This window comes from Nicotiana sylvestris, chromosome 7 (assembly GCF_000393655.2).
Source record: "Nicotiana sylvestris chromosome 7, ASM39365v2, whole genome shotgun sequence".
In the NCBI taxonomy this organism is placed as follows: Eukaryota; Viridiplantae; Streptophyta; class Magnoliopsida; order Solanales; family Solanaceae; genus Nicotiana; species Nicotiana sylvestris.
The window spans coordinates 11,408,682-11,435,239 of record NC_091063.1 but is presented as its reverse complement, the minus strand read 5'-3'; the positions used below and the strand labels follow the sequence as shown (position 1 = coordinate 11,435,239).

Here is a 26,558-nt window from a genome sequence, read left to right as displayed (position 1 = left end):
AGTAATTTTACCGGGGAAAAAAAGGGTGCGCCACTGTCTTCTCCCTCGAGAATTGGCATTAGAACTTCACTTACAGTTTGCTTTGAAGTATCGCCTTAGTTGGCTAACACCCAGGTACTATTTCTATTAACTTCTTTTGTTCTAAACAAACCCAATGTATGGTTAACAAAATAATTTAGGTATTAAAAAACAGATATAATAGGACTAGTCGTTTGATTGGATTCTCTTTTTTTCTCTTTTAATTCTGAAATTCTTGTAACTCCTAATTTGTGTTAGTTGGATTTGCTGTGATTCATTTAGCTGTGTTGATTTTCCTATGACCATTATTAGCTATTTTCCTTATTACTGATCTTTCCTTTTATTTTTTTCCAGATATTTCAGTTAAATGAACTGAAATTGATAAAAAGATTACTTCTGTAGAGAAGAGAAGAAAGTTGCTTCAATAGGCCGTTAGCCAGATTTTGATTTAATATCCTTTACTGTGCTTAACTTATATTGAGATATACCTAGGAAATGAGTTCAATGTAGGTAGCACTAAGGGAAGAATTGCTGTCTTTTTCCTAATGAGGGAAAAATCCATAGTTGTTAAGTCATTTGCAAAATGCCCATTTGTTTGGTTTAAGTTATTGCTTCTATGGAAATTGACCTTGAATTGCCTTCGGGGGTTGACACGTTAGATGTGTACATGGGTAAAAATGCAATTGATGATTCAAGTCAAAATCATGCTGGGGTAGAATATGTGAAAGAGAATGTTGACGAAAGTGGCGATGCGATAGGTATGGATGTTTTGGATGTCGATATTATAGATAAGGGTATAGCCAACAACGAGCCACAAAAGGATATGGAATTTGAAACAAAGGAGGCTGCTTACTCTTTCTACAAGGAGTATGCGAGGTTACTAGGATTTGGCATTACGATAAAGGCGAGTCGTAGGTCAAAGAAATCGGGTAAATTTATTGATGTGAAGATTGCATGCTCTAGATTTGGGGCCAAGCGCGAGTCTGGTAGTTTTCGATCATGTCCCAAGACTGACTGCAAGGCCAGTGTGCATGTGAAGAGAAGGCAGGATGGGAAATGGTATATATATAGCTTTGTTAAGGAACATAATCATGAAATTTGCTCTGATGACTTTTATTGCTCCGTCAGGGGAAGGAGCAAGCAATCTGCCAATGTAGTTTACCAGAAAAAAGGATTGCAGCTTGCATTAAATGAGGGGGATGTGGAAGTGTTGCTTGACACTTTAGCTCTTATGCAAGCTGAGAGTCCAAATTCTTATTATGCTATAGACTTTGACAAAGAAAAACGTATGAGGAACGTATTCTGGGTTGACGCAAAATGCAGAAATGATTATGGCCATTTTTGTGATGTAATTTATTTGGACACCTATTACATCAGAAACAAATATAAAGTCCCATTTATACCTATAGTTGGGGTCAATCATCATTTCCAATTTTTGTTGCTCGGATGTGCCTTGGTTGGGGATGAAACATCATCAACTTTTGCTTGGTTATTGCGCACTTGGCTTAGAGCTGTAGGTGGCCAGAGTCCTAGAGTAGTTATTACTGATGATGACACTTCCGTGAAAGAAGCAGTAGAGCAGGTCTTCCCTGAGGCACGGCATTGTTTTTGTTTGTCGCATGTAATGGAGAAAGTTTCTCAAGATCTAGGTAATAAGATAAGTAAGATCGAAGATTTTGTAAACAAGTTGAAGAAATGCATGTGGTTGCCACTTAAAGAAGAAGAATTTGAAAGAAGATGGTGGGAAATGGTTGATACATTCAAGCTGAGGGATGATGACTTGATTCGATCATTGTTTGAAAATCGAACAAAATGGGTTCCAGTGTACATGAGGAATACTTTCTTGGCTGCACTCTCTACTGTTGAGCGGTCTGAAAGTGTATCCTCCTCCTTCGAAAGGTATATTTCCTCTGATACTACATTCAAAGAGTTCAATGATGGGTACAAGCTATTCGTGCATGACAAGTATGAAGAGGAAGCAAAAACTGATATTGAAACGCGTCACAGACCACCTACCATAAAGACTCTTTCTCCTTATGAGAAACAAATGTCTACTGTCTATACAAACTCACTATTCATGAAATTTCAAGCTGAGGTTGTTGGCGTTGCTGCTTGCACTGTCCTGAATGATGGTGAAGAAGGAACTGAGAAGTTGTATAGAGTTAAGGATCGTGATAAAAACCAGAGTTTTATGGTATCCTGGAGAGGAAGAGAATCTTACATTGTTTGTTCATGCCGTTCCTTTGAGTATATAGGTATTCTTTGTAGACATGCAATTACAGTTCTTCAAGTAAATGGTGTCCCCAATATCCCTCTGGTGTACATATTAAAGCGATGGACACGAGAGGCAAAAATTAAAGGTAGAGCATGTAGGATTTCAAGCACCCCTTGTTACAGGATCCAACGTCTCAATGATCTTTGCAAACTATCTGCCAAATTTGGCGAAGTTGGATCTTTATCCCAGGAAACCTATGAATCAGCTGTCTTCGCAATCCAAGCTGCAATGCAAGATTGTATCAATGTAAACAACTCTGTGAAGAGTGCATTAGTCTCTAACATTTCTTCTTCTCAGTGCAACCCTAACATTGATGAAGAGATTCAAGGTGGCAGCATGGCAAAGTCATCAAAGAGAAAGAAAGTACAGAAAAAGCGCAAGGTAGTATGAGTTCTTATTTAGGAAAGATCCAGTAATAGTGGCAAAAGAGTCTTTTTAATAGTGGAAGTGCTGTAGGTGCAATATAACAGTGAAGTGCTATCTACTAGGATCCAAGATAACAGCCTGCAGATGGTATATCTTTTGGCTTCTAATCTTTCCAACATACGTTGAAAGCTCGGTTACATATATTTATTCTGTTTCCTTCTTTTTAGGATCAATCAAACTCAAAAATGCCAACTAATGAAGATGCTTTCCTTGCTCAGAGGCACGTACAAGGAATGGTATGAGATATCCCTTGTAGACAATAATTTACAAGCGTTTAAGCTCTTTTGATCTTTCTTTCTATGATTTCAGGATCCAGGCTCCAGAGTGGCAACAATTGACGGACACTATGCTCATCATAGCATTCATGGATTGGTGCTGCATCCTCTTTCTGCATTCAAGCTTTGAAGCACTTGTCCACAAAATTTATTTGCTTAACTGAGCTCGTTTGATAATGTGGTATTTTTTCAGGGACGGTTGAGTTCGTTTTCTATGCTACGAGATAACTATTACAGCAATCATCAAGCCTCACACAGAGTTCTGGTAAGGAAACTAATTATTAGGAACTTGATGGCGAAAAGATATTTGAAGTGAACTAAATTGTTGGTTAACCTTTTACAAGTATGAACGACCGCATTTGATTATGTTCCCTTTAATTTCCCGCTCTCACAGGGAAACTTGAATTATATATCAGCCCACGGTGGTCATTACTCTCCTCTCAGTTTTCAAGGACTGGTATGAACACTAAGACCTAGACCTAGTATTTTTGTTGAACCAAGTTTGTCCATTGGTCAAATATGCTCATGTTAGCTCATAGTGAATTGCAGTTGCAGGGACAGCTTAGTTTCAAAGCACCACTACTGCATACTTCTTTTGACATTCAGGGAAATTCATCTGATATGGTATGATTCACATGGTCAATTTTTGTTTATTCTTCATTATCCTGGGTCCAAATTTCACTCTCCACTCCCTACTGTAGGACAATCCAACCAGTGTCACAGGAAAACATTTGCAGGATTAGTGTTTCTCTATGCAGGATCGGAAAAAGTGTTTAATTCGTCTCCTTTAGGAAGTTAGCAGAATAGGAAATTAATGTACATTATTGTAAAAGTTTTGTATTCCTAAGCATGTTTAACAGAGAAAGAAACTAATGTACATTCCCATATATGAGAAGAAATGTTCGCTTGTTCACGGAGAGAATTCTGTTTTCTGGCCTTGTGTCAGAGAGTACTGATGAAAAATATTTGCATATCATTACACTTATCGTGGGAGAATTACACATAAGTGCAATTTACACACATAAGTAGCCCAATTATAGCTTTGCAAATCTATAGCCAAAGACAATAGGCCCAAATCCGAAAATCCGGCATTTTTTCACACAATCAGCATTTCTTACTGTTAATGCTATTCAACATTCCTATTGTTGAGGAGAGATTATGTACCCATCTCCTACCAAAATCAGTGTTTACTATTAACTTTATGAGACAATTAATAAAAATATATTTAAATATAAAAAGAGAGAAAAAGAACTGGTAGCGTTTTTCCCCTTTATCAGTTGCAGAGAATTTATTGGATTTCAATTAAATAGTTACTAAACATATAATATATGAATATAAAAGTAGAAGAAATCGATTCAACAATTAGTAAAATATACATTCATTTATAAATTAACAAATAAAAATAAATTTCGCTACTTTTTTGCTTTGTCAATGGTAGAACAAATGGCAATTCCTTCTTATACACACATCATTGCTAGATTTTAGTTGTTATTTTTCTTCTTCAATGATGTCACTAATAGAGTTTAACCCAAAACAGAGAATAAGTTAAAAACAAGTAAAGGAGGTTGTCCATCTTGAGAAAAGGTAAGAAAACACACAAAAATTTAATTTTGCCGTTGTACATTCTTATACACTGATATATACATAATTATACAAAATTATATACACTTATACATATTTATACAGTATATACACTTGTATTTATAATGTCTAAACAATGTACTTATGTTTTATAATGGGAGAATTACACATAAGTATAATTCATACTCACACATTGCAACTGAGTAGCCCAGTTATAACTTTGCAAATCTATAGCCCAAAGACAATAGACCCAAATCTGAAAACCCAGCAATTTTTTTCACACAATCAGCATTTCTTATGGTCAATGCTATTCAACATTCCTATTGTTGAGGAGAGATTATGTACTCATCTCCTACCAAAATCAGTGTTTTATTATTAACTTTATGAGACAATTAATAAAAATATATTTAAATATAAAAAGAGAAAGAAAAAAAGAAGAACTGGTAGCCTTTTCCCCGTTTGTCGGTTGCAGAGAATTTGTTGGATTTCAATTAAATAGTTGCTAAACATATAATATATGAATATGAAAGTAGAAGAAATCGATTAAAAAATTAGTAAAATATACATTCATTTATAAACAAACAAATAAAAATAAATTTTGCTGCTTTTTTGCTTTGTCAATGGTAGAACAAATGGTAATTTCTTCTTATATACACAAATCATTGCTAGATTTTAGTTCTTTATTTTTTTTCTTTAATGATGTCATTATTAGACACTTGGAATTGGTTCTTCTATCTGGTTCAAGTAGCTTCAGGATTGCACACTTGAATCACACATAAATTGCTTGCAAAATTGCATTGCTATTTTGCTCTCAATTCACGTTTAACTTCTGCTTATGTGCATTACATGTAAAAGAGAACAACACTGATATTTATGGAGTTAGTAAATAGAGATTGACTATAATACTGACGCTACTCTTCCTTGGTAGAAGAGTTCTAGTTGATCTCCACATCTAATTCTATCCATCTCTTAAGCCTTGTTCTCTTTGAGTAAGAAGTCTTTCTCCTTATCTAATATGCTATTTTTCGATCAGGATCAGGACATATCATTTCTGGTAAGTGAGGTTTATCTCCCTCACGTGCATCTCACATACTTGAGTTGACAATATCTGTGCTTCACTAGTATGGATCTGGTCCATAAACAAGAGATCTATTTCGAACCTCTCAAAATTCATTGGAGGGTAAGGCCTTGTGTCCTCTCCCTACAAAAAATGTTTTATTTTATGTAGTTAGTAATAAAGTTGGCCTGTTCGATTAAAGAAATGGTTAAAGAAACAATAAATTTATAACTCTTATTACTTAGATCTATGTTTTTATCACGTAGTAGTCGTGGATACTTTGTAGATCAAGCATGCTGAAAGTTTTTGTGAACGGCCTCAAGACCTTAACTTGGATATGATTATTAATTATAAGTAATTAAATTATTAATTATAAGTAATTAAATGATGATTACTTCGAACTTTGGAGAAGTAACTCTCTCCCTCCACCCCATAAATTATGCTAAAGAGAAATTAAAGAAAAAATTGTTTTCGTCGAATATTCACTACGTACTTGGCTATATAATTCAACATTCGATGGTAATCCATAATATTGAATATATGAATTACAATGACATTGACTATTAAGCGTTTTTCATACTTTTTCTCTCTTCTTCTACTTTTATTTCTTCTGTCACAAAAAGAAATAAAGAGAAATGTGCTTTAGAAAACTTAAAAATTTACTTGATGTAACGTCTTTAAACGACTAATTATAGAGCATTATCAGATGACACTTGAGAACCAACGAAATAGTCTCATATGTAGAGTGTTGGGAATAAACCCCTTGCCAAAATAATATTCACGGTAATAAAAGTGGAATAATAATGTAGCACCGAGATACGGTAATTAACAAGAATAAAAGAGTAACAATGACACCAAGATTTTTACGTGGAAAACCCTTCTGAATAAAGGAAAAAACCACGACCCCGAGAGGAGCAACTGATATCACTACAGTAAGGAATTTTACACTTTGTAGGTCGGAGATAAATACTCCAAAGACCACTACAACACTCAAAAGAAATAACCCTCTTTTGATATTCTCACCTCACTACAATATCGCTCACTCTCTATTTTCCTCACAGACTATTTTCTTATACCTTGTCTGTGAAACCTCACTCTTTCTTTCTCTCTTTGTTGGTGTGTAGAAATGAGAGTTGAAGCTCTCCTTTTATAGCCAAAGCTTCACCCTCTAAAGCCTACAATATTTGACAATTTACACACACTTTTCACAATTCAACAAAGTTGGCTACCAAACCAAAGAAATTCAACAAGGTTGGCTACCAAACCAAACTAATTCAACAAGGTTGGCTACCAACCAAACCAAGTCAACAAGGTTGGCTACCAAACCAAAGAAAACTCTTATTAGGCACATGCCTAATACTTCTTCAATGAGATGGACATCATCAATCTCCCCCTCCAGTCTCATTCATCCAGAGGAGGTAGCACTGTCTTCTAGTTTGAGTGCATGCCGACAAGTTCTTTGCATAGCTCGAACTTGTTCCTTGGTACCACCTTGGTCAGCATATCTGCGGGATTCTCATTTGTAGAAATCTTCAAGACTTTTAGAGATTCATCATCTACCATTTCTCGAATCCAATGATATCTCACATCAATGTGTTTGGTCCTTGCATGGTACATAGAGTTCTTGCTAAGGTCTATTGCACTTTGACTGTCACAATAGACGACATACTCCTTCTGATGCAATCCAAGCTCTTGAAGGAATCGCTTGAGCCATATCATCTCCTTGCCAGTTTCTGTAGCGGCAATGTACTCTGCTTCAGTTGTTGAAAGTGCAACGCACTTCTGCAACTTAGACTGCCATGATATAGCTCCCCCTGAAAATGTAAACAAATATCCAGTAGTGGATTTTCTGTTGTCAATGTCACCCGCCATATCAGCATCTGTATAGCCCTTCAAGATTGGATCAGATCCTCCAAAGCACAAACAATCTCCCGTGGTACCTCTCAGGTACCTGAGTATCCACTTGACTGCTTCCCAATGTTCCTTTCCAGGATTTTCAAGAAACCTGCTGACAACACCAACTGCGTGAGCAATATCAGGTCTAGTACATACCATTGCATACATCAAGCTTCCGACTGCTGAAGAATAAGGAACTTTAGCCATGTTCCCTTTCTCCTCCACTGTTGTAGGACACATCTTCTTACTCAACTTTAGATGACCAGCAAGAGGTGTGCTGACTGGCTTAGCATTCTTCATGTTGAAGCGTTCTAGTACACGTTCAATGTACTTCTCCTGAGATAGCCACAACTTTCTACTTGTTCTCTCTCGAACTATCTTCATCCCTAGAATTTGTTGTGCTGGGCCCAAGTCCTTCATATCAAATGACTTGGACAGATCTCCTTTCAACTTTGCTATCAACCCCTTGTCTTTTCCTACAATTAACATGTCATCCACATACAACAACAATATAATAAAGTTATTCTCAGAAAATCTTTTGAAGTATACACATGGATCAGAATAGGTCTTTAGGTATGTTTGACTTTTCATGAATGAGTCAAACTTCATGTACCACTGCCTTGGTGCCTGCTTCAATCCATAAAGACTCTTATTCAATTTGCACACCATGTGTTTCTTTCCAGCTACTTCAAATCCTTCTGGCTGCTCCATATAAATCTCCTCTTCCAAATCTCCATGAAGAAATGCAGTTTTCACATCCAACTGCTCCACTTCAAGATCTAGGCTAGCTGCTAAGCTCAAAATTGTTCGAATAGAAGTCATTTTGACAACAGGTGAGAAAATTTCGTCAAAATCAATACCTTTCTTTTGTTCGAAGCCTTTAACCACCAATCGAGCTTTGTATCTGACCAGCTTGCCATTTCCATCTTTCTTGAGTTTAAAGACCCATTTGCATTTGAGTGGTCTTTTACCCTTTGGAAGTTCAACCAGCTTGTATGTGCCATTTTTCTGTAGAGATTCCATCTCTTCTTGCATAACTTTCATCCACTGGTTCTTTTCTGGATGGGAAAACACCTCTTTAAGACTTTTTGGCTCCCCCTCATTACTGATGAGGACATACTCTGTGGAAGGGTACCTGCATGACTCTACCCTTGGCCTCTCTGATCTCCTCAGAGGTTGAGGTTGTTCTTCTCCCTGAGTGGGGTGCTCCACTTCCTCGACACCTTCATCAAGTTGCTCCCCCTGCTCAATAACCTCACCAGGTTGCTCCCCCTGCTCGGCAACCTCGTCGGTCGTACTTTCTGCACTTGTGGGATTGTTAGAAGTAGAAGGAATAGTAACAAAGTTAGGAATTATACCATTCTTCGCCTTTTCTGACATATCAGCAGCAGTTCCAACTTCACTTTCTCGGAAGACTACATCTCTGCTTCTGATGACCTTCTTCTTTACAGGATCCCACAGTCTGTACCCGAACTCTTCATCTCCATATCCGATAAATATGCAGGGAACAGATTTATCATCCAGCTTTGTTCTCTGCTCTTTTGGTACATGTGCAAAAGCTCTGCAACCGAACACCTTCAGATGCGAGTAGGACACCTCCTTGTTGGTCCAAACTCTCTCTGGGATTTCAAACGCCAACGGAACTGATGGACTCCTATTGATCAGGTAACAGGCTGTCTGAACTGCTTCACCCCAGAATGACTTAGGCAGTTTAGCCATTCTGAGCATGCTTCTCACCTTCTCCACAATGGTGCGGTTCATCCTCTCGGCTACGCCATTGTGCTGTGGGGTTCCAGGAACTGTCTTTTCATGTCTGATCCCATGACTTGAACAATACTCTTCAAATTCCCTTGAAGTGTACTCACCTCCATTGTCACTTCGGAGACGCTTTAGCTTTCGACCCGTCTCCCTTTCTACTAGAGCATGAAACTTCTGGAAAACTTGAAACACCTGATCTTTGGTTTTCAAAATATAAACCCATAATTTTCGTGAAGCATCATCAATAAAAGTAACAAAATATTTGTTACCGCCCATTGATTCAATTTCCATTGGGCCGCAAACATCAGAATATACTAAATCAAGTATATTCAATTTTCTTTCAGACGATGTCTGAAATGAGACTCTATGCTGCTTACCAAATAAACAGTAGTCACAAGGTTTTACCGTTGTACCTTTGGCATAAGAAATGAGTGATTTCTTGGCAAGAATCTGCAATCCCTTCTCGCTCATATGACCCATTCTTTTGTGCCACAAATCTACAGAAATCTCATCTTGTGCCGCGTTCAATTCACCTTGGCATATTTCTGCATTTGTCCTGTACAACGTGCCACGAGCAACTCCCTTTGCAATCACCAATGATCCCTTAGTGAGTCTCCACTTTTGATTTGCAAAATAGCTCTCGTATCCATCTCGGTCTAAAGCAATTCCCGAGATCAAGTTCATCCGTAAATCAGGTACATGCCGCACATCCTTTAGAACCAATGTGCATCCGACATTTGTCTTGATACAAATGTCACCAATCCCCGCAATCTTTGAGTAACTTGTGTTACCCATTTTCACTGTGCCGAAATCACCTGCTACATATCTGCAAAAAAGATCTCTTACCGGTGTGGCATGGTGAGATGCCGCTGTGTCAACCACCCATTCCGACTCTGGACCTGACAGGTGCATGCATTCCTCTTCCTCATTTATAAAGAGGACAACATTATCATTATTTTGCACCATGGCGGCTGTGTTGTCGTCATTCTTCTGGCCACTGGTTTCACCTTTGCCCTTCCTTGGATTTGGGCAATCTCTTTTGAAGTGACCTGGTTGATTACAGTTGTAGCAATTTCTGACTCTTGATTTGGATCGGTTCTTTGACTTCCCACGAGCTCCGGATCTACCATAGTTGTTCGAACTCCTTTGATAACTCCTGCCTCTACCTTCTGTGATGAGAGCCTGTCCTTGATTTTCAGGCTTCTTTCTCATCTTCTCATTGAGTAGAAGAGCCGATGTGACATCTTTCAACTCAATAGTAGTCTTACCGTGCAAGATGGTTGTTGCCAAATTATCGTACGAAGATGGCAACGAGTTCAATAGCAAGATGGCTTTATCTTCTTCCTCGATTTTCACTCCGAGGTTGGCAAGCTGTGTGATTAGTCCGTTAAACACATTTAAATGTGACAAAAAATTCGTACCTTCACTCATGTGTAGGGCGTATAACTGCTTCTTCAGGTACAATTTATTTGTCAGCGTTTTGGACATGTATAGGCTTTCCAACCTTGTCCAAATTCCACGTGCAGTGTCTTCATCAATGATGTTATTTACCACATCATCTGATAAGTGCAACCTGATTGCACTAGCAGCTCTTTCATCCAAGTCAGCCCAATCCTCAGCTTTCATGGTATCAGGCTTTTTGGAATCAACATCTAGAACCTTGTGTAATCCTTGTTGGATGAGCAGATCTCTCATCCTTCTTTGCCATGTTGAGAAACCGTTATCTCCGTTGAATTTTGCTACCTCGTACTTTACTCCGGACATTTTTATTTTTCACCAAGTATAGTACTACCGACAGTGAATAGTATTTCAGTGAACGAGCAGAACCTGTGCTCTGATACCAGTTGTTGGGAATAAACCCCTTACCAAAATAATATTCACGGTAATAAAGCGGAATAATAATGTAGCACCGAGATACGGTAATTAACAAGAATAAAAGAGTAACAATGACACCAAGATTTTTACGTGGAAAACCCTTCTGAATAAGGGAAAAAACCACGACCCCGAGAGGAGCAACTGATATCACTATAGTAAGGAATTTTACACTTTGTAGGTCGGAGATAAATACTCCAAAGACCACTACAACACTCAAAAGAAATAACCCTCTTTTGATATTCCCACCTCACTACAATATCGCTCACTCTCTATTTTCCTCACAGACTATTTTCTTATACCTTGTCTGTGAAACCTCACTCTTTCTTTCTCTCTTTGTTGGTGTGTAGAAATGAGAGTTGAAGCTCTCCTTTTATAGCCAAAGCTTCACCCTCTAAAGCCTACAATATTTGACAATTTACACACACTTTTCACAATTCAACAAAGTTGGCTACCAAACCAAAGAAATTCAACAAGGTTGGCTACCAAACCAAACTAATTCAACAAGGTTGGCTACCAACCAAACCAAGTCAACAAGGTTGGCTACCAAACCAAAGAAAACTCTTATTAGGCACATGCCTAATACTTCTTCAATGAGATGGACATCATCAATCTCCCCCTCCAGTCTCATTCATCCAGAGGAGGTAGCACTGTCTTCTAGTTTGAGTGCATGCCGACAAGTTCTTTGCATAGCTCGAACTTGTTCCTTGGTACCACCTTGGTCAGCATATCTGCGGGATTCTCATTTGTAGAAATCTTCAAGACTTTTAGAGATTCATCATCTACCATTTCTCGAATCCAATGATATCTCACATCAATGTGTTTGGTCCTTGCATGGTACATAGAGTTCTTGCTAAGGTCTATTGCACTTTGACTGTCACAATAGACGACATACTCCTTCTGATGCAATCCAAGCTCTTGAAGGAATCGCTTGAGCCATATCATCTCCTTGCCAGTTTCTGTAGCGGCAATGTACTCTGCTTCAATTGTTGAAAGTGCAACGCACTTCTACAACTTAGACTGCCATAATATAGCTCCCCCTGAAAATGTAAACAAATATCCAGTAGTGGATTTTCTGTTGTCAATGTCACCCGCCATATCAGCATCTGTATAGCCCTTCAAGATTGGATCAGATCCTCCAAAGCACAAACAATCTCCCGTGGTACCTCTCAGGTACCTGAGTATCCACTTGACTGCTTCCCAATGTTCCTTTCCAGGATTTTCAAGAAACCTGCTGACAACACCAACTGCGTGAGCAATATCAGGTCTAGTACATACCATTGCATACATCAAGTTTCCGACTGCTGAAGAATAAGGAACTTTAGCCATGTTCCCTTTCTCCTACACTGTTGTAGGACACATCTTCTTAGTTAATTTTATTCTATCTTTTCCATTTCTTTACACACCGGAACAAATGAATCAAAGTCCGATAAAATACTAGTCAAGGTATATTTTAAACAACAAAATCATAGTGTGGAAAGCTAAGGTCGTCTAGGTTTCGCTGAAGTCAAAAAAAATTGAATAGAAAATGTGACGCAAATCAAGCAGAAGACCTCCAAAAGAGAGGACCAAATTACAGCCATCCTAGTCAGTATATACCTACCACCCACTCTATTGCAGTCAAGATTCAATGAATGTTAATGTAAATGGTGATATCTCGTAAAATTAATTGAAGTGCATATAAACTGACTCGAACATGACGACTATAGGTAAAAAGATCAGCCTATGTTGTTTCCTGGAACTTGCCTCCTCTTATTTGGGCAGGCATCACTTTGAATGACTACTATATCTAGAAGATTCCCCCCACCCCCACCCCCACCCCCACCAAAAAAAAAGATAAAAAAATAATCAACTGCAGCCACTTACAAACCAAATGTTCAAAATTTAATTTGGCCTAGATAATTTTTATTCACCCAGATAATGTTTATCGAGTTATGACGACATTGTCGAGTAAAAAAGTTCAAAATTTAATTTTCAATTTATATTATTTGATGAACCTAGTCATTTTTCACTTATTATCATACATTTCTAATTATTAAACATTCAAGAATTTTTAACGTCATTTTTAATTTTCCCTTGAAAATAAAATCAAAATGGACAGTGAAGTTTTAGCGCTGCCGATATGGTGGATCCACGATATGTATTATTGGTGCTTAAGCAACCATTGCTTTTGAAAATAAACACTATTTATAGAGAAAAACTAAAAATTTATGCAAATGTATTAATTAAGCATTCAGTCTAAATAGCAATTTTTAAATTAAGAATAGTTAAATACTCATGATTTAAAAATTTGGGATCCGCCAGCAATTAAAGCAAAATATATGATTAAAAGAATTCCAAAGAACGTGTCACCAAACTTATTATCGAGTGCTTAATTCCATAATAGGAATAGCATAAAAAAAATTACTATCACTAAATAGGTTTTACAAAAGAAATTAAAATAAGAAAGGTTATTGAAATATTTCAAATCACAAGAGAGATTAGTATCAGCATGAAACAAAATGTAAAGAGAAATTTCTGAAGCTTTTTATTTACTTTTTGTTGAATTGTCAATGTATATCTTGTGCACAATTCACATGATGAGAGAATGAGAAATTTAAAGAGGAAAAAAAAAAAAGAATATTCAACAAAAATATGCCAAATTTCTCCCGCCGCAGACCCACGTGGTTTTCACGTGTCATTTTGTTCTCAAGAAATGAGGACCCGGCTAAGGGGGCGGCACTCGGGTCATGATCAGATAGCCACTATAGCATAGTACTCCCTCACGCTTTTTAGCATTAATTAAGGAATTTTGACTCTTTTACATTTATTAAAAAATTTATCTTTTATTATTAACTAACAATAATATTGATCATATTAATCTTAATTTATTCATTAAAAATATAACAAATAATATATCATAGGCTAATTTTTTTTAAAAAGTTAATTTTAAATATTGTGGACCATTAAAAAAAAATTAAAAAATCATTTAAAATGAACCGAAAGAAGTACTAGTCATTTACTTTGACCATCCAAATTTTTAACGTCAAAATTTAAAGTTTATAGATTTTAAATTATCATTCGAGTTATAACTTTCATAAATTACTAGGTTCATAATCAAGTATTTACATATTATAATGAACTTTCTAATACTTAGTTTAAAATAAAATTATTGAATTCTTCCAAACGCGTATTTAATACTCTAACTCCGCAGTCTCAAAATATGTATAAATACAAAGGATGATCCTATGTTTTTATTCTTCCCTTCTTCCTAAAATTTACAAACTCTCAGCTTCTTTATCTTCCTTTTTCAACTTTTTTATGGGCATGAGTGAAACCATGCCAAACCCTACCAACTGGGCACAATTCTACCAACACAACCTCTCCGGCGGCCAACCTCAAAGATATCCGTCAACCACCGTATTCTCCGACGGCCGAGTGTCTGATGCTACGGTGGTCACCACCACTGCCACTTCCATAGTCAGTAGTAGTACTACTCACCACAACCATGGCCCAGCCGATGGCCGTGTTTCCAAGCCTATACGACGTCGTTCACGAGCTTCTCGACGAACACCAACCACCGTTTTGAACACAGACACCACCAATTTCCGAGCCATGGTTCAACAGTTCACTGGTGGCTCAATTACTGCACCATTTGCGTCAACACAGGGAACCTACTTAGGTTTCGGCTCTAGCTCCTCCAATAATATTGTGAACCCTACTACTGCTGCTAATTCTGGAGCTTATAATATACAGTTTCAGCAGCCACTGCAACAAAATCAAGTACCCTATATGTTCAGCTCATTGGGCCGCACCAGCAATTTAACAAGACCTAACGTGGATGGTAATAGGATTTCTACGTTGGTTTCTCCTAGTGAGAGTGGATCTTCTCCTTCTAATGAGAATAAGTCTGAAAATAACTTTATGTTCTGATCAATCTGATTTCACACAGTTTTTTTTATTTTTCGCGTCAGAGGTTTTCGTTTTTCAAGTTTCAACTTTGGCGGCTTGGAGCAACCTAAAGTATTGGCCATGGTTGGAGCCGTAGAATCATATACTGCTTATATTTCACTCCTTGGGTACGATCCTTCTTGTTTCAACTTCGGCGGCTCCACTCATGATTTTATGCGACTTTAATTTGTGATTTCCGTCACTTTCTTGCTTTGATAACAGAAGCTGTAACTTCTAAGTTCTGATATTTTTCACAAAAGTGATGAATAACACTGGCCTGTACATAACTCCCACTCGGAAGAAGATCCTTTTTTGTTTTTTACATATATAGGAGTACTTGTATTTTGTTTACAACGTATTTTCCTCTTCTTGATATGTATTTTTCTTGATTTCTTTATTTATTTCCTTTTGAAAAAAATAAATGTTACTATTTGGACTAATATAGGTTTTGATGCTCTTTCTACGATTATTTTTACCATGCGGAATAATGCAAATGCACCCTATTGTACCTAGGGGCAAAGCTACACTTTGGTTAATTATACTGCGTATATAGGTAAAATATCAAATTTTAGAAGTATATAACATATATTGAATACTTTTTGACGAGATTTTTTTTACTTTTTTTTTTTAAATATGAACCCTATTCAGGAAACTCCTGGCTTCGCCACTAATCGTACGTATAGAAGAAAATAAGAATTGGAGTATTGCAAGTTCATAGGACTGAAAGTTCTGGCTAGGGGTGTCAATAGTTATTTAAAAACCGACTAAATTGATCGAACCGTACTGAAACGAATCGATTTTAAGGTTTCTTTTAATAAAGCTGTAGATTTTTTAATATAAATCTATAACCGTACCAATAATTAGGGTAGGTTTTTATTTTATGAAATAAATCGAAAAAATACCGAACAGTACTAAATGAATTCACATGGGAAAAATATATTTATATATTAATATTAAAAATAATAAAGCATTAAATTTTTCCTTGGCCTTGAAATTATAAAAAAATAGTTACAAGCCGACAATTAATTAATTAAACCCAAAATCCTAATTCGTAAATCTATTATACTACTCCTATTGAAACTAAATTATTTCCATCATATTAACTAGCAAGACACAAAGGCATCTAGCGATTATGAGTAACAAAGTACAATGTATTGAATTTTCGTATGATTTAAATATATATTTTCATATTTAATCTTCTATAGTCTTTATTCTTGAGTCTCAGTTTGCTTAATATCTTTCCACCCGTGTGATTTATATTTTCTTTGTCTTTGCTTAGTTTCTTTTACGCTGCTGTACAATAGCTGATGGATTTATACTCTGGTCATCTTTCATGTTTTCTTAGTTATCACCTTTTAAATAATAAAAATATCTAGAGAGTTTTGATAAGTCCTATAAAAGTAGGTATGATTGCATTATGCTTCTACTAGTGACTTTTAAATGACATTTAAAAATACCGAAAATTAACCGAACTATACCGATATCGAAGAGAAACCGACATGACTGATACGGTTTTTAAAAGCCTAATTTTGGTTATACATCATAGAATAACCGAAAAATTGATATGGTACAAATTTTATAAAATAACCGGCCGAACCAAACCATTAACGCCCCTACTTTTGACTGAGTGGAACTTTAGGGAATTTTATTAAGTACAATTGTAAATATTAAACCATACATAGACACGTCAAAACTTTGAGGGTCAAGCCTCACTGGAATTCTAACCTTTCCAAGTTCCAACTATCAGATTATATATCATCTTTACTCGTATAAATGGTATTTTTACAAATATAATAAATAGATGAGGTATGTCTTCACATACACTCTTATTAATAAACTGGAGTTAAATTAATACGAAGTATGTAATCTTAATTTGATGTAAACATCAGTTGAAAATATTTTTTACGAAAAAGAAAAAGATGTTCAAAAAAGCGAAGCGGGTCAGCGGGGGCACACCGCACACTTTCTCCTATTTGGCGAAAATTCAAATGGAAAACGACTGCACGTATGGTGAAGGAAAAGAAATTAAAATTTGCATATTTACAATATAGTACTAATTTATATCATTATGTTAGTATGTAGTAACAAATAGTTAAATGATTTGATGATATGAAAGATATATCAAATAATTTATTACAAATAAGCTAAATTATACTTACTGTGTACGACCGGGGGGGGGGGGGGGAGGTGATGGCATGTTGACTTGTCGAATGAGAAATGGACGGGAAGAGGCTATAGGAGATGTATGGGAGCTTACCGGGTCCCACTGAGCGTGTAAAGCGGAAATTTAGATATTATATTATCTTGACAAAGTCAATTTTAATTTCCTCACCCTAAACTTTTTTTTCTTCGTATAATCCCACTAATTCACATTACTCTTTAGTATTTCCTACGGCTAGTCTATTTCATTAGATTCCTTTTGGCAATGGCAAAGATTGGGTGGAGTATTTTTTCTTAATTGTAAAAATAACAACATTCCACCTTTTTTGCTAATTAATTAACTAATCTAATCTTTGATTCCATTCTTCAAAACATACCCCAACTTGGACCTGACTTTGAAATTTAACTACTATCAGCCAAACTGTCATTGAGTTGCTTCCAAGTGTAGAAATCTAAACTCACAATCATCATTGATACTATCTTTTAGGGTTGTTTGGTATGATTTATAAGTAATAGTTAATCCTGGGATACAAATTTAGCACTGCATTATTCCTTGTTTGGTTACTAATCTGGGATAAGGTATTCCAAGGTTGATAAATATAGTATTAGAATAATTTATACATGCAGAGGGTGGAATAGGAGTCTTACGATAAGTATCCCAGGATAAAGTAGTAAAATCGACAATCCAACAATTAATACAACATACCAAACAATAAATAAAAAATAATATCAGGATAACTAAGCCCAACATTTAACTAATTTCAGTAGAACTAGTCCCAACATAATTAATCTTAGCATAAATTATTTTCAAACCAAACGACTCCTTAGAGTGTACTTCATCAAACAAACAACACCATATATATAAATTAAGATTTCTCTAATATTTTGTATAATTTAATATTTAAGTAAATTATTTTTATTTTAATTATTTATGCATTCACTATTAAATATAGATAAATTATACTCATCGAAATATTATGCTGAGAAACAAACCGTTTTAATATATTATCTAATATTAAAATTTAAAGATAATATTTTAAATTCTGATTCAGATATCGTAATCCTTTAAAAAAAAGGAAAATACAATACAAACGATGCACAAGACTCTTAAGCTACTTTCTATTAGCAGGGATTCTCAACTTTGCCAAGAGAAAAAGGACAACTAGCTTAGTGCACAAAGTATTTGTATTTACACAGAGTCGAACGAAGGGTCGTATATTAAAAGGTATGATGTAGACCACCTATCCAAGATGGCCGATTCTCTAACTTTGCTAATTAGAGCAAATGGTCTGATCAATAGGCATAAGAACCCATCATCCATTTGAAGTTTTGGTAGGTATGTGCAAATTGTCCCAAAAAAAGAACAGAAACGGAAAGGGTAATTTGAAAGGCATGCCACCAATTCTTACACTTCATTCAAACCGTTCCTAATTTCTTGTCTCTTTCATCATCAATTTTAAAAGGGTATAATCCAAAACTAATTTTTTTAAATATCAACCTTCTCCTACTTATATTTGTCACCTTTGTGTATCATTGCAGTCAGAAAAATGAATCCTAAAGCCATAATTTTCCCACTTTTCATAGCAATAACTGCTGCTTTTGTATCAACAAATTTCACGTACTTCAACTGCATTCTTAATGTTAATCGACGCCATCACGATCATCGCCATCACTCCGATGGTGATAAAGCAAAAATATCAATATGTGACAAATTTTCGCCGAATTTTCCCACTATAGACACTAATACAACGTCCATTCTATGCGTTGATCATAATGGCTGTTGTAATTTCACTACAGTGCAAGCTGCAGTTGATGCAGTTGGAAATTTTAGTGCGAAAAGAAGCTTAATATGGATAAACAATGGCATTTATTTGTAAGAAGTGGAGTAGTTCTATTTGTTTGGAAGTGACTTTTGTTAATTAATTTCTCTTTTTTTGTTATGTAACGTATTGTTTTTGTTTGTTTGAAATGCAGTGAAAAAGTAATTATTCCAAAAACAAAACCTAACATCACATTTCAAGGGCAAGGGTATACCACAACAGCTATTGTATGGAATGACACAGCCAATTCTGCAAATGGCACATTTTACAGTGGATCTGTCCAAATTTTCTCTACCAACTTTATTGCCAAGAATATAAGTTTCATGGTATATTATTATCAACCCTTTCATTTTCATGCACGAAAAGTATATACTCCCTTTGTTTCAAAAATATTGTCTTAATTTGACTTGACACAAACTTTAATACAAAAGGGAAGACTCTTGAAATATGTGATCTTAAATAAGCCATAGCATTTATATGACCGTAAAACTTTTGAAACTTGTGGTATGAAACCCACCGTAACATTTGTGTGGCTATAAATGATTCTTATTAAGAAAATATTGAAAGGTGCCAATTTTTTTGAAACATACTAATAAGCAAATAGTGTCAATCTATTTTAAACAGGGGGCGTAATTTTAATTTCACTATAGTGATCTGATAGTGTAAAAATTCTCATATACTTTTACTTGCATCGGTGTTTTAATAATTTAAGCAACCCTGCTACGTATTTTATTGTCGACATTAATACAGAATGTAGCTCCAATGCCGGGGCCAGGGGCAGTAGGAGCGCAAGCAGTGGCAATTAGGATAGCAGGAGATGAAGCTGCTTTCTGGGGTTGTGGATTTTTCGGAGCTCAGGATACTCTTCATGATGATAGGGGTCGCCATTATTTCAAAGATTGTTATATTCAGGGTTCTATCGACTTTATTTTTGGCAATGGCAAATCATTGTACGAGGTAACTTTTATTTCACCTAATCATTTAGTAAGTCGTTTTGACAAACTGAATTTGTTTTAAATTATTTAACGTTTTAGAAAAATGATAAGTAATTTAAGTACTATTTTTCGGATCTATCCTTAAGAGTATTAATTAAGTGAGACGTTAAGGAGAGCTAGATTTTTTAATACTCCAATAATTTAGATAAATACTCTTAGCTTTAATAAGTGATCTTCTTAAGAGGTGCACTTAGCAGCATTTATCATGTCGCAAGTACGAAAAAGATTGCTTAAAGTTCAAAGTACATGTTTTCTTTATCCCATAAAACACAGAATATTTCACTTGCTCCATTAGTTTTTAATCAAAACAAGCACATATCAAATGCACCTAATAGTTAAAATAAATGAACAAATGATAAAGTTTGAAGAGGTTTCAATAAGGAGTACAGTCAAACCTCTCTGTAATAGCCTTGGTTGTTCCAGATTTGTTTTGGTTGTTATACCGATATGCTTTTAAATAGAACATATATTATAACATAACATGGAAATTAATTCCAAAAAAACTTAGTTTTTATGGTGAATGGTTGTTATATATCAATACTACTATAGAAAAGTCTGACTCTATTACTAATAGTTTTAAGAACATGCAGAACTGCCAGTTGATATCAATAGCAAGTCCAGTAGCAGCAGGAGTGAAGTCGATCAATGGCGCTGTGACAGCACACGGCAGAGCAACCAAAGACGAAAACAGCGGCTTTGCATTCGTGAACTGCACTTTGGGAGGAACTGGTAGGATTTGGTTGGGGCGTGCATGGAGGCCTTACTCCACTGTCGTCTTTGCTAACACTTACATGACTGATATCGTCGCTCCTGAGGGCTGGAATGACTTTAACGACCCTTCAAGAGATCAGTTAAGTCGTTTCATTTCATCTATAAGTTCAAACTATCATAATAAAAAAAAAATATTATAAACTCAGTGTTGGAACTTTTCCCATTAAAGTGAGTTACAGCCCAGTTCCTCGTCCATCCCATTAATTGCCTGGATATCCCCTACCAATGTAACATTTTGTGCCATATATCACAGCTGCAACTTCAAATTTGAGAAACAAATATAAGCAATACTCTCCTCAAGTTACACAGAGGGCATAGTTGATTTGATATTATACCCCATTTTGCCAACCTATCCTTGCGTATATATAGTGTCTCATGAGCAACCAATCTGAGGATGAATATCCACTTAGGCGCACCATAATTGTTACAAACTAATCTTCTCCAACATACCTTCACTACAGGAAATAATAGATAGCACCACTTTTGGTGGCAACTAAAGAGGTCACCATTGAACATCGTCACTGAAACCTTATTTCCTATATGCTCTAACAATAACAAATGTTAAAGTTAGTCGTTGAAGCCAAGTATATTATATTATTCCTTAAACTATTAATTTCTTATCAAAAATATTACTTTAGTTAATTGAAACTTTCTTTATTTTTTATTATACATATAATTTTTGTGAAAAAATTTCGGCAAGGCTTGGAACAATGTGAATATTCAACTGCCCCTATTATTATTATTATTATTATTATTATTATTATTATTATTATTATTATTATTATTATTATTATTATTATTATTATTATTATTATTATTATTATTATTATTTTGTTTAGATTTTTTTGGCTACTAAGCGCGCCAAATAAAGAAAATCAATGCACTACAAAATAGATTTTAGGTTGGTCGCTGCTCAAAACATATAACATTACTTTTAGTGATGACTAAAAAGATCGTCACAGAACGCGGGACTAAAACCTTATTTTATATATTGCTTATCATAATGAAAAATATTTGTTTTCAACTTAATATTATCATTCGACTTATATTAGTGGTTGTAAGTTTAACTAATTAGAATGCTTTATACAGGACAATCTTTTATGGGGAATACAACTGTTCAGGAGCAGGATCCAGTATGACATTGAGGGCACCATATGTTCAAAGACTAAATGATACACAAGCTCTTCCCTTCCTCAACTCGTCTTTCATTGATGCTAGTCTGTGGCTCCAATCTTTTACCTCTTAACATCTTCTCTCTTCTAACTACCAGTCTACTATTCATCATCCTTCTCAATATATTTTCTCTCTTATTTTAACTTACGCGGATAGAGGTGGAACTAAGATTTAAAGTTTATGGGTTCAGGTTTTCAGCTAATTCAAGCTTCTGGGTTCTAAATTAATAATATATATATATATATTCATTAGATTTTTTAAGACAAATATAAGGTTTGAATCAAAGTTACTAGGTTCGGCTGAACCCACAACTGCAAGGCTAGCTCCGCCTCTGTGGCGCGTACGTGCACATATTACAAACCAAATTTCCGAATTAGACGAGATTATTGTAATTTTTATTATGGGTTTATGTTTTATCCATTGATAGTACTGTAGATGAACTTTTGCATAATCAGTGCAATTTAACAATAAAAGAATCTTATTTTTTCATATTTAATATACAATATCAATGTGTAGAAGTTAAATCCATTACTCCATTATATATTATTATTATTATTATTATTATTATTATTATAATTATTATTATTATTATTGTTATTGTTGTTGTTATTGTTGTTGTTATCCACTCAACATTCTTATCAAGCGACATGAAGATTGATCACGAATTTTATTCTATCAAGTATTCTTTCATAATTAGAAAAAGAAAGGACTTCTCTTCTCATGTATTCCATAATTTTTCTTAGCTTTTCTGTTCTTTCTAACTAAGTGGCAAGGGGGAAAAAGGGACCGATTTTTAAGTGGCAGGGGGAATTTTTTTAAGATTACTAAAACAATAATACTATTATGATAAATATCACATTATGGTGGATGTCTGCTCTTCTTCCATGATTTTCATATTAAATGCTTAATGACATATTCAATGACATATTTTGTATGTTCAATGACATATTCCATGACATATTTTCTTCACTTTTTATGCATATATAAAGGTCTTGTAATAGATAGGAAAATACACACAATTGAAGAAGAAATAAGAATCTCTCTTCCTCTCTTTCTATCTATATCTCTTAGTTTGTTTTGCTTGTTCTATATTATTATTTTGGGTTATATTTTATAACACGTTATCAGCACGAGGCTCTACCATCTCAAGAAGATCTTTGAGAAAATTAAGGTATAATTTTTCTCAAATTTGTATTTTTTTAAATGTCTGATATTATGAAAAGAAAGTTCGTTGCCCTTGAAATTTCGAGCAAGAACTATATGACACGGGTATTGGATACTGAAATCCATTTAGATGCAATGGGTCTTGGAGACGCCATTAAAGATAAAGATAAAGCATCTACACAAGACTGTGCTAAGGCCTTGATTTTCTTGCACCATCACCTTGATGAAGGGTTGAAAATTGAATATCTCACAGTGAAAGATCCATTTGTTTTGTGGAATGATTTAAAGGAAAGATATGACAACTTAAAGTTGGTCACTCTTCCACAAGCACGATATGATTGGGCTCATCTTAGGCTCCAAGACTTTAAGTCTGTTTCTGAATATAATTCTGCTATGTTTAGAATTACTTCCAAATTGAAACTCTGTGGAGATAATATCAGTGACTATGATATGCTTGAAAAAACGTTTACAACGTTTCATGCTTCCAATATGGTCTTACAACAGCAGTACCGAGAGAAAGGCTTCACAAAGTACTCTCAGTTGATTTCTCTTCTACTTGTGGCTGAACGAAACAATGAATTGCTTATGAGAAATCATGAAAATTGACCCACTGGGTCTACACCATTGCCTAAAGAGGATGAGGTGTATTCCCATTATGCTAATCGTGGAAAAGGTCGTGGCCATATTCGTGGTCGTGGTCGTGGCCATGTCCAAGGAAGAAATTTTTCTGGTGTTAATCATCCTCCACCGAAAAATAACTTCCAAAAATGGAAAGGTAAAGATGAGAAGCGAAATGCAGAGGGTTCAGAAACTAAATGCTATCGTTGCGGTGGAAAAGGGCATTGGGCAAAAATTTGTCGCATACCAAAATATTTGGTTGAGCTTTATCAAGCATCTCTGAAGAATAAAGGCTCTGAAGCCAATCTTGTCTATGATAATAAATTTGACATCACCCACTTGGATGTGGCAGATTTTTTTGAGCACCCTGATGAAAAAATAAACCACTAGATCGGTGTTGGATCTGTGGTTAGAGATGATTGAGCAATTTAATTTTTATGCTTTTCTATTCGTAGTATGTAATGAATAAACGTCTCGTAACTTTTATTGCACTCTGTAATTCTTCTTATATAGTTCTTAAGAATATTTTTATTTCCGAAATTTTATAAATTTCACAAACAATGAGTAATATCCTATTAATTAGTATTCTAGTCTCAGTGATCTTTTAACGATTTTAACTTTCCTATACATTGCTTTAATTCTCTTTAAGAAAAGGTTTACAAGCACCCTGGAACAACTTTTGTTATTTCACCCTCATTTTTTTTATGAATATGTTCTTTTCTTATACGGATCAATTATGTTTCATACAATGTGTAGGAAAATGCAAATAATTTATACTTGTAAATAAATTTGTTGTAGTTGTATTAGTCATATGTGTACTTGTATTATTTTTTGCGTAGTTATTTGTATAATAATTAGAATTTGCCAGAAAATGCATTAAAGGCTACTATTGAATTATTGGTTTAACTTTATTTCTTTTCCATTTTTCTCAAAAAATACTAATATTTATTCATATACTTCTTTTGTATGTCAAACTATGGGAAGCAAATATGGATATCTTTCAAAGCAAACTTGGATCAAAGTTCAATTATAAAAATATTTGCTTAATTGATTCATGTACGACACATACAATATTCAAAGAGAAGAAATATTTCTCTCATTTAAGTATGTGTAAGGCAGATATTACTACAATTTCTGGTAGTAGTAATCTAATTGAAGACTCTGGAAGAGCTACTATAACTCTGCCTATGGGAACAATAATTATCATTGAGAATGCAATGTTCTCCTCCAAGTCCAAGAGGAACTTGTTGAGTTTTAAAGATATTCGCAAAAATGGATTTCATATTGAGACAATAGATGAGAATAATATGGAATATCTCATCGTTACCAAGAATGTCTCTGGCCAGAAAAGAATTATTGAGAAGTTCCCATCTTTATCTTGTGGCCTGTATTGGACAAAAATTAGTGCAATTGAGGCACATTCTACCTTAAACCAAAAGGTTACTGCTTACAATACTTTTGAACTTTGGCATGATCGATTGGGCCATCCTGGATCAATTATGATGAGACGAATCATAGAAAACTCAAATGGGCATCCATTAAAGAATTTGAAAATTCTTTTAAATAATGAATTTTCTTGCACTTCTTGTTATCAAGGCAAGTTAATTATAAGACCATCACCAACAAAGGTTGGGATTGAGTCTCCTGCATTTTTAGAACGTATCCAAGGGGACATTTGTGGACCTATTCACCCACCTAGTGGGTCGTTTAGATATTTTATGGTCTTAATAGATGCATCCTCTAGATGGTCTCATGTATGCCTATTGTCATCTCGCAACCTCGCGTTTGCAAAATTAATGGCACAAATAATCCGATTACGGGCACAATTTCCCGATAATCCAATTAAGTCTATTAGACTTGATAATGCTGCTGAGTTTTCATCCCAAGCATTTAATAATTATTGCTTATCAATTGGGATAAAAGTGGAACATCATGTAGCTCATGTTCACACTCAAAATGGCCTTGCAGAATCTTTAATTAAACGTGTGCAATTGATAGCAAGACCGTTACTCATGAAAACGAAGTTGCCCACTTCTGTTTGGGGTCACGCCATTTTACATGCAGCAATGCTAATTCGTCTCAGACCGGCAAATTATCACAAATATTCCCCGTTGCAATTAGTTTTGGGTCATGAACCTAATATATCTCATCTAAGAATTTTTGGATGCGCTGTATATGTGCCTGTAGCACCCCATATCGCACCAAGATGGGTCCCCAAAGAAGGTTAGGAATATATGTTGGGTTTGAATCACCCTCCATTATTCGTTACCTTAAAACATTAACGGGAGATTTGTTCACTGCTCGTTTTGCAGATTGTCGATTTGATGAGGCATTTTTCCCAAAATTAGGAGGAGAAATTAGTGAAACAAAATGTGAAATTTTGTGGAAAAATACATCATTGTCTCATCTTTATCCACATACATCTATTTGTGACACAGAGGTGCAAAAGATTATCCATTTGCAGAAAATAGCAAATCAAATGCCAGATGCATTTACGGATTTGAAAAGGATAACAAAATCACATATCCCTGCAGAGAATGTTCCAATCCGTATTGATGTCCCTATTGGACAATCTTCTAGTGTCATAGCTAATGAGTCAAAAGCACGCCTAAAACGTGGCAGACCATTAGGTTCTAAGGATCAAAATCCTAGAAAAAGAAAAACAAATGATCAAGATGACACTACGAAAGAGTCTCATAAAGAAATTCACGATTTAACCAATCCTGAGATTCATGAGGAAATCAATGAGCCTGAGACTCAAGAAAATAA

The 26,558-nt window shown here is 35.2% G+C and overlaps 3 protein-coding genes across 5 annotated transcripts; all 3 read left to right on the top strand.

Moving 5' to 3' along the window:
* Nucleotides 1-12: 12 nt before the first annotated feature.
* Nucleotides 13-3,970, top strand: LOC104219398 (protein FAR1-RELATED SEQUENCE 2-like). 3 transcript variants are annotated; one of them, XM_009770084.2, is made up of 9 exons: nt 13-114; nt 373-2,674; nt 2,750-2,806; nt 2,887-2,955; nt 3,029-3,091; nt 3,188-3,259; nt 3,389-3,451; nt 3,544-3,618; nt 3,696-3,970. In XM_009770084.2, the coding sequence occupies exons 2-9, from the start codon at nt 635-637 to the stop codon at nt 3,735-3,737; spliced, it is 2,481 nt and encodes an 826-aa protein (XP_009768386.1). In that variant the 5' UTR covers nt 13-114; nt 373-634; the 3' UTR covers nt 3,738-3,970. The 3 variants fall into 3 exon arrangements, with proteins under 3 accessions (XP_009768386.1, XP_009768387.1, XP_009768388.1); XM_009770085.2 differs by having other exon boundaries at nt 3,550-3,618; nt 3,696-3,850; XM_009770086.2 differs by lacking the exon at nt 3,696-3,970 and having other exon boundaries at nt 3,534-3,616.
* A 10,506-nt stretch (nt 3,971-14,476) lies between these two features.
* LOC104248874 (VQ motif-containing protein 22-like) lies at nt 14,477-15,070 on the top strand. Its single transcript, XM_009805227.2, has one exon. It carries the CDS (start codon nt 14,477-14,479, stop codon nt 15,068-15,070), a length of 594 nt encoding a protein of 197 aa, XP_009803529.2.
* Nucleotides 15,071-18,793: 3,723 nt separating this feature from the next.
* LOC104248875 (probable pectinesterase 8) lies at nt 18,794-22,503 on the top strand. Its single transcript, XM_009805228.2, has 5 exons — nt 18,794-19,121; nt 19,223-19,394; nt 19,819-20,025; nt 20,654-20,913; nt 21,924-22,503. Exons 1-5 carry the CDS (start codon nt 18,796-18,798, stop codon nt 22,078-22,080), a joined length of 1,122 nt encoding a protein of 373 aa, XP_009803530.1. The 5' UTR covers nt 18,794-18,795; the 3' UTR covers nt 22,081-22,503.
* Nucleotides 22,504-26,558: the final 4,055 nt, after the last annotated feature.